Source organism: Ochotona princeps, chromosome 16, assembly GCF_030435755.1.
Source record: "Ochotona princeps isolate mOchPri1 chromosome 16, mOchPri1.hap1, whole genome shotgun sequence".
NCBI lineage: Eukaryota > Metazoa > Chordata > Mammalia > Lagomorpha > Ochotonidae > Ochotona > Ochotona princeps.
In genome coordinates, this window is record NC_080847.1 from 30,715,140 (window position 1) to 30,730,348 (window position 15,209).

General features: G+C 46.5%; 1 protein-coding gene across 2 annotated transcripts in view; it reads left to right on the forward strand.

Moving 5' to 3' along the window:
* The first annotated feature begins 4,133 nt into the window (after nt 1-4,133).
* Nucleotides 4,134-15,209, forward strand: part of NETO2 (neuropilin and tolloid like 2) — a 55,855-nt gene continuing 44,779 nt past the window's right edge. Inside the window, exon 1 of one of the 2 annotated variants that reach the window (XM_058674762.1) lies at nt 4,134-4,241. In XM_058674762.1, coding sequence (XP_058530745.1) covers nt 4,208-4,241 — 34 coding nt within the window. In that variant the 5' untranslated portion in view covers nt 4,134-4,207. The remainder of the gene's footprint in view (nt 4,242-15,209) is intronic. The other variant, XM_058674763.1, reaches the window with a different exon arrangement.

Genomic DNA, 15,209 nt, shown 5'->3' on the forward strand with positions numbered 1-15,209 from the left:
AGTTAAGTCAGAAGCAGAGCAGCCAAGACTTGAACTGGTACTCTGAAATACAGGGCCTTTCTTTGGTGCTTGGGTATGAAGTGAGAGGTTAAGCTCCCTGGTGCATCGTCTTAGAAGATCAGTAATTCAATCAGATCCAAGGCCCATCCTACCAGCCTCATTTAACCTTAATATTTACATAGTTGCCCCATCTTAAATCACAACCACACTGCAACTTAGGACTCAGACGTACCAACACTGGAGAGACATAAAATATTCAGTCAATATCCAACTCTAAACAAACCAACCTGCCTTTCGAAGTTGCCATCTAATAAACGGCTAGCCCTGCTGAAATACAGCAAAAAACAGTTGACATCAATCTGTCTCACAAACAATGGTACAAAACAGTTCATATTTTTCAAAAAAAAAAATGATTCATTCTAAAGATTAACCAATGCCACCCCCATCCAAGAGCTATAGGGGACTTGCCCAGAGAAAACCATTTAAGCTATAGGATTGATTCTGTGAGGGACCGTAGAGGCGAAATCCACCCTGGAGTATCAGCTAGGATGCCGTGAAAGAACAGTGTCTCAGCCACCTGGAAACTGGCATGTAATCTTGGAACAGCCTAGGCGCTCCTAGGTGACCATCCAGGAAAACAAATACTCCAACACTGAACCCCTCAGCTGAGACAGATGCAAACTGCTTTCCTTTGGATTTACTGACACGGTCACACAGTAGCACCGATCTGTGCTTTACCACATTCCTCGAAAAATCTACCACAGAGGATCACACCAGTACATCTAAAAGGTGTCTTAAAAGGGAGCCACAAAATGAGCATTCTCAATTACAACCTATTCCCAAGCCAACATACACTCCAGGAGAGATGCCTCTTTAGGTTTTATCGAAATGATACTACCAGGAAGAGCTAATAAGTGAAATGAAGAAGCACTTTGCATCTACTTTCTGTATTGCTACCGTGTCTCTAGTCTCTCGTCTTTTATTACATCCTCAACTGAACTGTCAGATTAACCTCCGCGGATCTCTATTAGTTACACTAACTGTCCCTCGAGGCGCAGGTGTTGTGGCACAGTGGGTTAAGCTGCCACTTGGGATACCCACATCCCATATCAGAGTCCTAGTTTGAGTCCCGGCTTCTCTGCTGCTGATCCAGTTTCCTGCTAGTGCATCCTGAGAGGCACAGATGAGGGCCCAAGTGATTGGGTCCCTGCTACTCCTGTGTACGCAGGAGAGCTCCTGGATTCAGTCTGATCTATCCTCAGCTGTTGTAATTTGCACAGTGAATCACTGAATAGCTCTCTCTGTACCTGTATCTGACTTTCAAGTAGGTGGGAATATACCTTTTTTTAAAGATTTATCTTTGTTGGAAAGCAGATAGAAGAAACAAAGACTTTTTATGCACTGTTTCACTCCCTAAATGTATAAATGAGTGGAGTTGAGACAATTCGAACCAGGCGCCTGTTCCGGGTTTCCCATGCAGTTGCTGGGTCCCAAGGTTTGGGCTGTCCTCTACTGCTTTCCCAGGCCACAGCAGGGAGCTGGATGGGGAGATGGAGCAGCCGGGACGTGAACTGCCCCATGTGGGATCCCGGCGCTGCAAGAGGAGCATTAGTCAACTGAGTCATCATCATGCAATGCCCAAGAATAAACCTTTGTATTTTAACAAAACTATCCCTCTGGGCCGGTGCAGTGGCCTAGCAGCTAAAGTCCCCACGTTGAATGCGCCCAGATCCCATATGGGTGCCGGTTCGTGTCGTGGTGGCCCCACTTCCCATCCAGCTCCCTGCTTGTGGCCTGGGAAAGCACTGGACAACGGCCCAAAGCCTTGGGACCCTGCACCCGTGTGGGAAACCAGGAAGAGGCTCTGGCTCCTGGCTTTCAATTGGCTCAGCTCCAACCATTGTAGCTGCTTGAGGAGTGAACCGGTAGATGGAAGATCTTTATGTCTGTGTCTCCTTCTCTCTGTATATCTAACTTTCCAATAAAAAATAAATAAATCTTTAAAAAAAGAAACTATTCCTCGGACATACTGAATCAAGTACAAGTAACTTCCTCTCCCTGTCATTCATGCAAGTACAATCTATCTCTGAATCCTTGGTTTTTTCATCGTGGATTCAACCCACCTCAAGTGGAAACTGCTCAGATTTTTTAAGTGACTACACCAGACACAGACTTCTTTTTCTTGTTAGGATTCCTGAAGCCAATCAGTATGGCAACTATTTACATACTGTTCCCATTTCCTCAGGGACTTGGAGCTGCCTTAAAGGACACAGGAGAAATCCGCAAGTCACATCCAAATGCTGTGCCATTTTCCGGGGCACCGAGGCACCTGCAGACTTGGGTGTCCATGGGGATCTTGGAACCAGACCCCCGTGAGTTCAAGTCTCTCCAGAATCAAAGCCCACCCTATTCAACCTTCCCCTCTAAACATGTCCGCCCCGAATTCGGTGCTCACCCCTTCCCCTTGCCTGGGGTGCTCTCCTCCAAGCTTGCCATCCGGCCTTCCCATTCTAGACACCTCCTTCGCCAAGCATTCTGATGACATCACACACACTGAGTTTTTCTCTTCAATCGCCATGCATGAAGAATCTACATTGTTCCAGAAGTTGAAATCGCTCCATCCTCTCAATTCTTACTGTCCATCATTAAGTGTGACTGACACTTCATAGCCGGAATAGCTTACTGTCCTCGTCTATGCTCTGTGGGAAGGCTTCTTCGATGTTTTCTACTAGTTGTTCTTGTATGCAATCCTAATGTAATGACAGATGACTGTCCTCAGGAACACAAATTTTCACATTATAGAAGACATAAGGCAAAACAGCGTAATATTAATTTGTGTCACGTACATTTTTCCACTTGGAATCCTTGAGAATGACACTTTTGTGCCTTTCCAGGAGGGATACAAGGAAAGGAGAAAGAGCCTCGGACCTCTGGAATTTTTTTTCCAGTGGTCTGGAAGTCCAACTAGTTGTCAAGTACAGGCATAAATATTCAATCAAGGATGGGAGGACTTCCGTTTGGTTCTTTCTCCAGTGACAACCATTGCTAAGCACATGTACTTAACGTCCAACAGGTTCGTGTCCGGGGGGGCAGGGCTCGGGAGAGTAAGGTGATACATGAGCAATGGAATTTTAGGACAATCAGCGTTTTTCAGAAAATAGAATCACAGTACCAATTGCGCAGGCTGTGTTTTAAAGTTTCATCGGGGAGGCGAAACGACCCATCAGCACCAGCTTTGGCGTTCACGGGGCAGAGAGCCCTGCTCCCTCACTCACTCACTCGGTGGCTCAGGACAAAACACTGCACCTCTTTGCGCTCGGTTTTTTTCCGTTCACGAAAATGCCTACCTCGGCGAGCCACAGCAGGAAGTGTGTGGGAATGTCAAGTGCTTGATCTGGGCGTGCTGACCTAGGGAGCGCTCAGGCCGCTTGCGCCAGCAGCCAGCTTCCCCGCCCGAGGCCGGCGGAGTTTTGACCTTGAACTGAGGTCCTGGGGGTCGGAGCCCCCTGGGGCTCACGGAGGAGACGGGGACCGGTGGGGCCAGAGCGGCCCAGACGAGGGGTGGGGGGCAGGGCAGCGGGTGTCCGTCCCCATCCGTGAGGCACGAGGCCTCGAGCGCACCACCTGCTGCCCCCTCCCCGGAGCCTGCGGCAGCTCCCCCTCCGGGTCGGCTTCTGGGGGCCGCGGTCCTCGGGGGTCCCTCCTCCGGGCCCGCCCCGCCCCAGCACTAACGGTCGCCCCGGCTGCGGGTGGACACCCGCCAAGGCGACGGCGAGGCGAGGAGGGGCGCGAGGGGCACGCGGGCGGGGCCGGGGAGAGGGCGGGCACATGCGCACAGGCCGCGCGGCCGGCACGCGGCGCTCGCGCTCCCAGCTTTAAATGAGCCTGGCGCCCGCCACTTGAGTGGAGCCCGCGCCACGGCCGCGGCGGGCGGAGCTGCTCAGCTGCTCTCGGCCCGTGCCTTCGCCTCCGCGCGCGCTCCTCGGCTCCCGGGCTGGGCACGGGGCGACCGTCGGAGAGACCCAGGGCAGCGCCGGAGCCCACCGCTGGGGCCAGGACCATGGCGGGCCGCGGGCTGTAAGCCCTGTCCCGCCGGGAGGCGTCCTGGTGGCCCGAGCGGCAGGGACGGAGCGGAGCTCCAGCCGCCGCGCAGCGCCGTTCGCGCCGCCGCCACAAGGCTTCGCGAAGCGCCGGGCCGGTCGGGATCATGGCCCTGGAGCAGCTCTGCTCGGTCCTCAAAGGTAAGCGCCCGGGGCTGTGGACGGCGCCCCCTGCGGGCCGCGGCCGGAGCCTCGGCGTCCCTGCCCGGCACCCGACACCCGACGAGGAGGCTCTTTGTCTGAGGGGCTCGCGGCGGCTCCGAACGCTCCGCCGGCGACCGCCTTGCCCGCGCTGCACCTGCAGCCCTGCGTGTGTGGCGGACAGGCTGGAGCGGGTGGAGGGTCGTCAGGAGGAGGAGGTCGGATGGGGGAGGTGGTCGTCCCGTTAGGAGGGTCCTCCGACGCTCGCTGGGGGGCACTTCAGGTACTGCTCCCCCCCATCCCCCGCGCGCCCCGGCGGTGGGCGGAATTGCCTCCGATTGCTTTGTAAAGTTGTCAGCGAAGCGAAGGCCGGTGTGTGACCAAGACCAAAAAAAAAAAAAAAAAAGTCACAGTAAAAAGTGATTCCGCGCCAATAATAGAAACCCCGAAGGGACACGCGTGGGGCGGGCAGAGGGTGCCACCTGCTGCGGCCGCGAAGGCTGCGGCATCACTGCGGACCCGGCTGCCCGGGACGCCCCGCTGCCCGGCCCGAGCCCGCACAGCACCCCGCCGCTCGCCTTTGCTTCTCCCAGCCCCGGGCTCCAAAAACGCACGTAGCCGCTGCACGTTGCCCAGAAGGAATGGAGATAAATGCGTGTCCGCGTAGCTGATCCAAGCCAGTGGCACCACAAACTTGCTTCTGAAACTCAGCTGAATAAACCGTTTTGTTTAAACCCTTTTCTTTCAGTTCTCAGAGGGTATGCAGTAGCAGCACTAGTCGGTCAAGGACTTCCGATTTAGATTGAAAATGGATGTTTGTAATGTTTTTACATAGAGAGACAGGGACCGTATGCCTTGTGTAGTTTATTTTTTTTTAACTTCGGATCGACACTTTTTTTTAAAAATTTGCTTTCGTAGGGAGTTAATGAGTAATTTTGGTTTGGTATCAGACAAATTAGTGCCCAGATTACTTCTAAATTCGTAATTGGTATTTCGGCTTTTTGAAACGTCTAACTAGCCAACACTACGTACTTCCGTAATAGGTACAGCTTGTGCTTAGGACGTTGTGGGTGATGAAGAAGCCTGCCAATTCATAAATGCTTGTGACCCTTGGCTAGAAGCTCTGACAGCCTGTAGCCGTATGTGTAACTCCTCATGCACTTGGAGCATCGAGGTCTTTCTGAGCTTAAGAAATGGCACGCAAGGCGGTTTCCGATGGTGCTGCTTGTCCGAATTTCAGCCCGGCGGCAGTGGGCTGGTCAGGGCCGTCCTGGTGGGCCATCCCAGGGGTCGCCCCGGGAGGCGGTCCCGTGGGTCCGTGGGCTGTACCTGCAGAACTTGGCCGGCCTGAGCTGGCCAGGGCGGAGTGTAGCCTCCTCCCCTGGTGAAGGGATTTGCGGCTTTTCTGTCTTTACCGTTGGTACACACTGCCCTCTCTGGCCACCCTGGCAAAGCCTTTGGTTATACCTTTCAGGAAAGAATTTGATGGTATTGGCAGAGCTACAGTGAAAACAATGTGGTATTGGTCTCCTTTCTTTAATGAGAGTATGTGTCAAACACAAGTGTTGTCAAGTTGTTGTTGTGTTGTTGTGAGCTTACTGGCAAGCAGGCTGTCCCTGAGTGTTTGTAGGTATTTGCTGCTGAACACTGGGATTAGGTTGGTGAAGATTCAGTGTGCATCAAGAAGTTGACTCTGAGGGAATCTTGGAGCCAGAAAGACAAGAGTGAAGGCAGGATTTAGGTTTCGTTGTTGCATTTGTTTCTATGTTAAAAAAAAATTCTAAGGTTTAAAAATTACCTTTTAACAATATTGGCCTTTCCAGTGCTAAAATCCTTTGTGTGCCGCTGGGCATGAAAAACTGTCCCTTAAGTATCCTTGAAAGGCGAATTGCTTCAATGTGGGATAAGTTATTTTCTGAAACAGCTGTTTAACATTTGTGTAATTGTAGATATTACGTGCCAATAGCCGTGTTTGGAATATTATGGTCAGTTTCTACTAAAGCACTTCAGCCGTAATGAGTATGTGAGCTTTAAAATAGAAAATAATCTTGGTTCTTGAAGATGCCATTGATATTTCATCTTTTACTTTCAGCAGTGAGGACGAAGAATAACTCTGCTGGGCTTTTAAACCTTTAGTGGGCAGTATTACTGAAACTGGATAATTCGCTTGTAACTCTTTCTGATTCCTCCATATCATACAAAAATGAGCTAACATTGGTCAAAGTTAGCTAAGCATTATTATCCCATGAAAGTACATCAAGATTATAAAGCCTTTTTATGTTCTTATTCATTCTGCACACTCCTAGACTCAGCGACACTTAAGTGAGTTTAAATGTGGTTAAATGTGTGATGTAACAGCCCAGATATCCCTTGGCACTATATTTTAAAAAAATCTTGTCTGATACGGCAAGTGTTAACTCCTGCTCTTCATGTTTAAGTTGCATCCAAGAACATAAGCTGGAGAAGTAAATATCATGTCGAAAAGTCACCCCTTTAATAGTAACATTTTGTTTTTAATATCAGCCTTTTGGCCTTTCTCATTCAGTGTTGAATAGAACTGTACTGACACTGTCAGTTGGGAGGGTTTTTTTTAAATGATGTTTGTGTTTTTATTGGAAAGGCAGATTTACAGAGAGAAGAGGCAAAGATCCATTCGCTGATTCACTCCCCACATGGCTGCAATGGCCAGAGGTGAGCTGATCTGCAGCCAGGAGCTTCCTCCAGGTCTCCCACGTGGGCCCTCCTCTGCTTTCCCAGGCCACAAACTGAGAGCTGGATCAGAAGATGAGCAGTGGGGACACAAACCAGTGCCATATGGGATGCCTGCACGTGCAGTAGGAAGGTTAGCTTGGTGAGCCACCATGCCGGCTCCCGGCAGAAGGTTTTTAAAACAGTGATTTTATTATAGAAAATATTCATCTAGGACCAGTTTATCTGCATTTTAAGGCCAAACTTAAATCTTAAGAAAACTGAGTGCTGCAAACAAATTCTGGTCAAAGTATTTTGTGATCTCAGTTATTAGGGTTTTGAGTGGGGAAGAAAGAGCCTAGATGTTCTAATTCAGGTTGTCTTTTAAGAGCAGCACGGCTTTGAAGAAACTCTGAAAAATACTTCCCAAAAAAAGGTAGTGGCTTTGCATCCCCCAGAGCTCACTTTTCAGCAACATTGATGGAGTGCAGTATGCTAATCTAAGTGTGTAATTCTTTCTTGAAAAAATGACATTAAAGCACGTGCTTTGAGCATGCCTAGAGTGATGCATTGAAAATGATAGCACTGGAAGATACCAGGTCCTTTCTCAACCACGTTCTGATCATGTTAAAACTTGATGGTGGTTGCCATGGATGTCGTGAGACTCCTAGAGTGAAAACAGAGCTTACAAAGCTGATGTGTCTGTGTACTCTGACCCATAAGTAGTTTGTTGTGTTCTGCAGGAATAAGATCCCTACAGGTAGGGTTTCTTTAAAAAAAAAAAAAAACTGTTGGCAGTGTGACTTGCATGTGGAGGCAGGATCGAGTCTTAAATTCACCATCTATCTACTTTAGTAAGACTGAGATAGGCTAAATTTGCACAGTTTTGTTGTTTTGTTTCTTTTTTGCAAACTAGTCTATCAAAAAGAAGTAGTGGACTATGGTTGAACTCTCTTCACTATAGAAAATTGTCATGAGCAGGTAGTTAGATTGTGGTAGATTATGTTTACCATGTAAGCGCTGGAATCAGAACGGCTTTAGAAAGATATTCATTGGGCCTGGTGGCGTGGCCTAGCGGCTAAAGTCCTCTCCTGGAATGCCCCGCGATCCCATATAGGCGCCGGTTCTAATCCCGGCAGCTCCACTTCCCATCCAGCTCCCTGCTTGTGGCCTGGGAAAGCAGTCGAGGATGGCCCAAAGCTTTGGGACCCTGCACCCGCGTGGGAGACCCGGAAGAGGTTCCTGGTTCCCGGCTTTGGATCGGCGCACACCAGCTGTTGCGGCTCACTTGGGGAGTGAATCATCGGACAAAAGATCTTCCTCTCTGTTTCTCCTCCTCTCTGTATATCTGACTTTGTAATAAACTGAATAAATCTTTTTTTTTAAAAAAAAAGAAAGGTGTTCATTAAATCACAAGCAAAGGCAAATTGAGCCAGCATAAGGAAAGAGTAGCAGCTAGCTGTCGGAAGCAGCAGGGAGATCTTAGTTCTTTTCCCAGCCCCTTACCTAGCTCCGAGGGAGAAGCAGCTGGCTCCTGTTAAAGACTTGTGCCTGTCCGTGCAGAGCCGTGGTGACAGAGGTGTGAGCACACCAGCGTGCCTTCGTCTAACGGTCGTTGAGTGCTGTCATAGAACAGGCAGTCTTCTCATCCGTGCGTCACACAAAGCCCCTCCCCAAGTAAGAAAGAAGTCAAGAAACAAGCTCAGGGCTAGAGGAGCCAGGTAAACAACACAGGGTGAAGTGCAGAATGCAGACATTATTTAGAAATCAGGAAGCCTCACAAGACCATCCCGTCGGGACAGAGCCAGCCATGCAAGAAGATTCTAAGCAGAAGGCACAGCGAGGCCCTAAGGCGAGAGTTTGTTGTGAGGAAGGATTGTGCAGCGGGAGATGGCGGTCAAGGCCTGAGCTGGTGCCATCCCACGTGAGGAGTGTGGATTCACTCTGAACACGAGGAGCCTCGGTGGGACCATCTTATGAAGATCGTGATGTGATCTGCTCATCTCTTGTAACTGCATCGACTGCTGTATACTTTGTAACTGTGGCAATCTCTGCAGACACATTTTACTCTTAAGCAGTTCTCCAAAGATTTGGTAAAGCATAAGACTGCTCAAACCAGCTCCCCTAGGGTTAGGTACGGCCGTGTGACTAAGTCCAGCCAATTAAATGCAAATAGAAAATGGTGTGTACAGTTGAGGGGGAAGTACTTTTGATTAAACTTTTGGGTTTTGAAATAACTGCATATTCTGGCAATTTTTTTAAAGATTATTTTTGAAAGAGTTGCAGAGAGGGAAAAAGGGATCTTCTAACCAGTTGGCTGTAATGGTCAGCACTGGGCCAGGCCGAAGCCAGGAGCTTCTTCTAGGTTTCCCATGTGGGTGGCAGGGCCCAAACACTGGGCCATCTTCTTCTGCCTTTCTCAGGCCATTTGCAAGGAACTGGGTAGGAAGTGAAGCAGCTTGGACACAGGTTGGTATGCATGTGGGGATGCCAGCCTCCTGGATGTACCCACTACACCACAGCACTGGCCCCCTGAAAGTGTTCTTAGGGGTATATGTGCTCGTGGCTGGCCAGAATACAGACATGTTAGCTGTCCTGAAGAAATAATGGTTGGTGCTTCAGCATTCATGTTGAGCCGTAAGGTAACCTTGGAAATGAAAGTCACAGCTGAATAATGAGCTAAACTCCCTCACAGGAGTGCAGCCTGCGGTTGGGATCTGGACTGCTTATCTCTAGTTTGTTGAAGCCTTTAGCTTGGGTTATTCTGTTACTCATGTCAATTCTAAAGCTAACTTTATAGGAGTAGGCAAAAATCAGACAGCAACACCCAGACAAGCCAGAGTTGTCAAATAGTAACAGCGGTGAAAGTGATGAGTGCTGTCAAGTAAGATTAGTCTGGAAAGAGCTCTAGGGACGTCAGGTTTTAGATGCTGTGAAGATAATTGTGTAGAAACGAAAGAAGTTCACGACAAGTGTTACCAGAAGCTACCGGAAGTGTCTGTTAGAGGCATAATAAGAAAATAAATCATGTTCACCTGAAGATCATTCCCAAAACTCATTTTTTTAAGAAAAGAATGATTTGTTTTTATTGGAAATTCAGTTTTACAAAGGAGAGACAGAAAGATCTTCTTTCCGCTGATTCACTCCCCAAGTGGTCACAACAGCTGCAGTTGAGTTGATCTGAAGCCAGGAGTTTCTTCTAGGTTTTCTGTGTGGTTGCAGGGTCCCAAGGCTGTGGGCCATCTGCTGCTTCCCCAGGGCACAAGCAGGGAGCTGGAAGGGAAGTGGAGCTGCCTTTGCCAGCGCATGCAAGGGGAGGAATTTAGCTACTAGGCTATTGCGCTGGGTCGCCAAACTCGTTTTTGCCTACCTCTGGCCCTGGCTTATCCCATCCATATTGTCCCTCCCACCACCATGGGAGAACAAACAGCCTCTTTCTGCTTAAATAAACTCTCATTCTCCTGTTTCTCAAAGCTCCTCAGAGCGTGATGCCAGGTGAAGCACCTCCAGCATCATCCTGGATTGGGGTTTGTGGGATTCCACATGCCTCCTCCCACCCAGGCCTTCCAGATGGTGAGAACCACTGTCACAGTGACTGCGTTACCAAACCTGGACTTAGGGTTATGGGGTGCAGTCCATGCGCTTTTAAAAGTCTTGGCACATATTCCCCCCGCACCCACCCCTGGTTGTGCTAGTTTACACTCCCTTGGCAGGATGTGATTGTATGTTAATTTCCCGTATGTCAACCAACACTAGAATTTTGATTTTTAAAATATAGACTGAATTATTTTGTTTTTGTGTTTCATGTGTTTTTTATTAGCATGATTTTTCTTCCCGTTTTTTGTAACTTATAAATGAAGTATTACAAAAGTAAGTGGGAGTTGGGCATTTAACACACCCGTTGCTGTATCCCATATTGGTGTGCCTGGGTTTGAGTCCCGGCTCTGCCATGAAGTCCAGCTTCTGCACCCCCTAAGAGACAGCAGGAACACATGGGTCCCTGCCACCTGAGTGGGAGACGTGTCAGGAGTCTGGGCCCTGGCTTCAGTCTGGCAGGGGCTTGACCACATCACACATTTCAGGAGTGACCTAGCAAATGGGAGACTTGTTTCTCTCTCGAACACTTATGCAAACAAAAAAAAATTCACTTTTATTTATTTATTGTACTTAAAGCAGGGAGAACTTCTTTCTGGGCTGGGCAAAGCTGGGAGCCCAAAATCCAATCCAGATCTCGCCTGTGGTTGGCACTGGAACCATTCCCACTGCCTCCCACAGGGCATGTGGACAGGAAGCTGGGTTGGAGACAGAGGAGCTGCCCCTTCAGCCGGCAGTCCCACCAGGCCAGGTGCTCACCCCTCACCTTATTTTTTAAGTTCACAAACTTAGAGATGCTCTTTGTATGATATATCAATTATGTATAAATATGAATAAAATATGTAAAATTTTAAAACATTTATGTCTCTCTCTTCAGTAAGTGAACTCTCTTTTAAAATCTAGTTGTTTTTGTGTGCAACTTGAAGTACAGATCAGATTTCTTTTCCAAACAGCTCTAACCAAGAAATTCAGATGCTGCATATATAATCTAATAAATTCTTGAGTGTGTCTCTGTTCTGGAGCTTTTTTCCTTTCGTTTCCTTATCTATACGCCCTGGGAAAGACCTGTCTGGTTCATCACCCTCCCTCTTAGGGAGTGCGAACTGCAGGTGTTTGTTAACGAATCTATTTCTTCCTGTACTCCTGTATTTTTTTGATATTTATTTATTTTTATTGGAAATTCAGATTTTTACAAAGAGGAGAGACAGATCTTCCCTCTACTGATTCACTCCCCAGGTGGCTTACAGTGGCCAGAGCTGAGCTGCTCCAAAGCCAGGAGCTTCTTTGGGTCTCCGGTGCGGGTGTAGGGTCCCGAGCACTTGGGCCATCTTCTGCTTTCCCAGGCCACACACAGGCAGGGTGCTGAAAGGGAAGTAGGGCAGCTGGGACACGAACCGGCACCCACATGGGATCCCAAGTATGCAAGACGAGGAGTTTAGCTGCTAGGCTATTGCGCTAGGCCTACTGTTGTATTTTTAAATGAGTGTGATGTTACAATAAGTTGTTATTTTTGTTTTAATTTTATGTATTTGTGTTATCTCTGAGGTTTTTTTGGGTCAATAAGAAGTTTTCAAAATGAAAATCAGAAATAATTTGTTAATAAGTTCCTAAAAGCTGTCTGAAAAATTGATTAAAATATGGATAAATATGACTTAAAGAATTGTCACTTTTACAACATTGTTTTACTATCTACAAGTATATTATGTCTGTATTCTATTTGTTCATTTGTTTTTATTTTACTCTTGTTGTCTGTAGTAGGCATAATATTCCCCAAGTTATTCTACTGGAGTTTCTAGGTTTCAAACAGCATTAACTATAAACAATTATATTACTGTATTTCCAGCAATTTTTTTTTGCAATGGCCATAGTTGCTGCAGTGAGAAACAGTGAAAAGAATAACTGTGACCTTTTTTAATAAACAATTTAAAATAAAGTCTTTGGAAGGGCCAGGGACAAGGCTCTCTGCTTAGAGCTAGAACAGTGGTGAATGAGGGTATTTATAAAAGGTACAGCAAGGCCAGTGGCTCTTCTACTCATCTGTGTCCCAGCACCTTGAACAGCACCTGTCTCCATGACTGAAATCAGGGCTGCACACAGGAGGTTACAAGGCCTGAATTAAACCTGATCGTAAATGATAAACACTGCCTTTTTAAGGAGTCAGACGACACGCAGTCCTCTGCATACCCAAGCTGCACCATTGCAGAGAATGGTTTCCATTTGGGTATCTACCTTAAGGAATTAGTATCTTCCTGAATACATTATCTTTGAATTCAGATATATTGACCTGGGAATTAATGATCCTTCTGCTAAGAGGATGAGGTAGTAGTGGCACATGGATTTGGACTAAAGACGGAACAAAACAGCACAGAACTGCTTCACATATCAGTAATCTCAGTGTTTGACATTTGTGGAATCGGTGTTAATATCAATCTGATTGTAGCTCAGGTGAATACAGATCCTTTTATACAACCTGATAAGCTGTGTTTATTATGTAGAATTTAGAATAATAAAGTCAACTCTCCCCTGAAAGTGTACCAGTAAATATTCCTGTTCCCAATTGCTGTGCAAATTTATGTTACTCTTTATATTATCATTTTTATATTCAGTGACACAGCTTATCTGACTGGTTGAGCTTTGAATAGTAATTATTTGAGGAAAAAGAAAATTGCCAACAGCCCTTTCAGTTAAGTGGAAAAGAATACAGTGGGTGTACTTGACTTGTAATATCATTTTTAATCTGATTGTTCTACTCTAAATTTTCTTTGAATGTTTCATAAATATGCTATTTTACAAATGCTCATTCTACTGTTTTATTGGCACAATTTTTTTATAGTCATACTGTTGTTCTAGTTTCAGTTTGTTGATTTCTTGCCCTGCCTGACTTTAGGGTTACTTGTTTTAAAATTGAACTGTAAATGTGAAAAATGCTACATAGTTTTGCCTGTGACTCCTGAGGGAAAGGTGTACTGAGGTGTACTGAGCACAACATTTTGGCCAGTTATTTATCATCAGAATACCTTGGGAAATAAGTGCCTTTTAACAAGATAAATTCATACCAAACAGATGAATTTGCTGAATGATCAAATATCTAATACATTACCCTGTGTTTCTCTTTGGTCATAAATCTTCTGGTTTTTTTTTTAATGTTTCCCACAAAGAGTATGACTTAAAAGAAGGAATTGTTTCCGTGTAACAGGAGCCCTTCCACACTGCTAGCAACCCAGGGAAGGGAGGTTGGAGTTGTTGGGGGAAGTCAGAGCAGACACGGGTCAGCAAGTGCAAGAAGTCCAAGATGAAGAGGTCAGATAATCAGAAGACGAATGGCGAGGACCGTAACCTACCTTTGTCCATTGGTGACTTTGGGGTGGGAGATGTTCATTTTGGGCTAAGTGACTGTCAGTCAAGGCTAGCAGATTCTTCAGTGCCTCGAGTTGTCACCTGATTAATGCTCATGCCTGCATGATTCTGTTTAAGCTGTTGTTTTTCTCCCTCTCCCAAGTTCAAGTCCTGTAATGTTCAACCAGAATATATTGTGTGCTCCAAAAATTTTTTATTCTTGTTTTCCATTTTACAATTTTGCAGGCATAGGGCTTGCTCCCTCTCACCGTCCCACCCTCCACCCCTACAACCCTTTCTCTCTACATTGTCCCCTGTGTTTTGTAGTAAAATAATCCACCAGGTGTAGTTTTAACTCCAACTTTCTGCTCTGCATGTACATCATGGCACTGTTGGTATAAGCAGTGGTAAGAAGCTTAATATTTTGTTGTCTGGGTATATTTAGAAGTTGCAAAATTTTTCATCACTGTGTTCCCTTTAACTCCCTGCAAAATAAATGGCTCTGTTCTCTCTGCTTCCATTGTGCTTTCTGCCTAACCTCTACTAAATCTTCTTTGACCTTGTATTGTAGATTGGCTTTAAAGATCTATGGGCTCCCTGTGAATGCTAGTTTATCCCAGTATCAGAGTATTTGGCAGAAAAAGGTACTAGATCCATCATCTCGTTTAATGTTTGCAATGTTGTATGTAAACATATTTACTACTAATGAAGTTGATGTTATTAATAAATCATCCACATTTTATAAATAAGTAAACTGAGCTGAAAAGACCTCACACCTGGCTCAAGGCAAAATTTGAGCCCCAGTGTAGATTCATCTACTGTTAAAGGTTTTAAAATGTATTCAAGGACAGGAACTGAGATAGTCCCTCTCCACCGGCTCACTCTGCAAATGTCTGTAAAGCCAGAATCCAAGAACTCAGCGGAGTTCTCCCACCTGGTTGGCAGGAACACTACCGGTGAAGCCATCGCCACCATCTCCCAGGGTCCTCTTTAACAGGAAGTTGGAATAAGGAGCCAGAACCAGAAATAAAACCCAGTAACATCTGGGTGGGATGCAGTGGTTCCTGACTGCCGGGCTGAAGACCTGCCCTCCACAGCTCCCAGCCCAGCCATTTTGCTGCATTCTTCACCTTCTCCCCAGTCAATCCGTTGTAAGTGCTGCTGACTGAGTGAATAAGAACTCCAGTTCACACAGCTGTTTATACCAGACTGGTAGGTCCTCCATTGAAAGAGTGAGTGCACTATTCATAGTAGTAAAATGTTTCTTACAACCTTCAAAACACAAATTATTCAGTATGTTGCCGATTGGTTTTCAGAAATGTTGGGCTTAGGATAAAAATAGCTTTGATG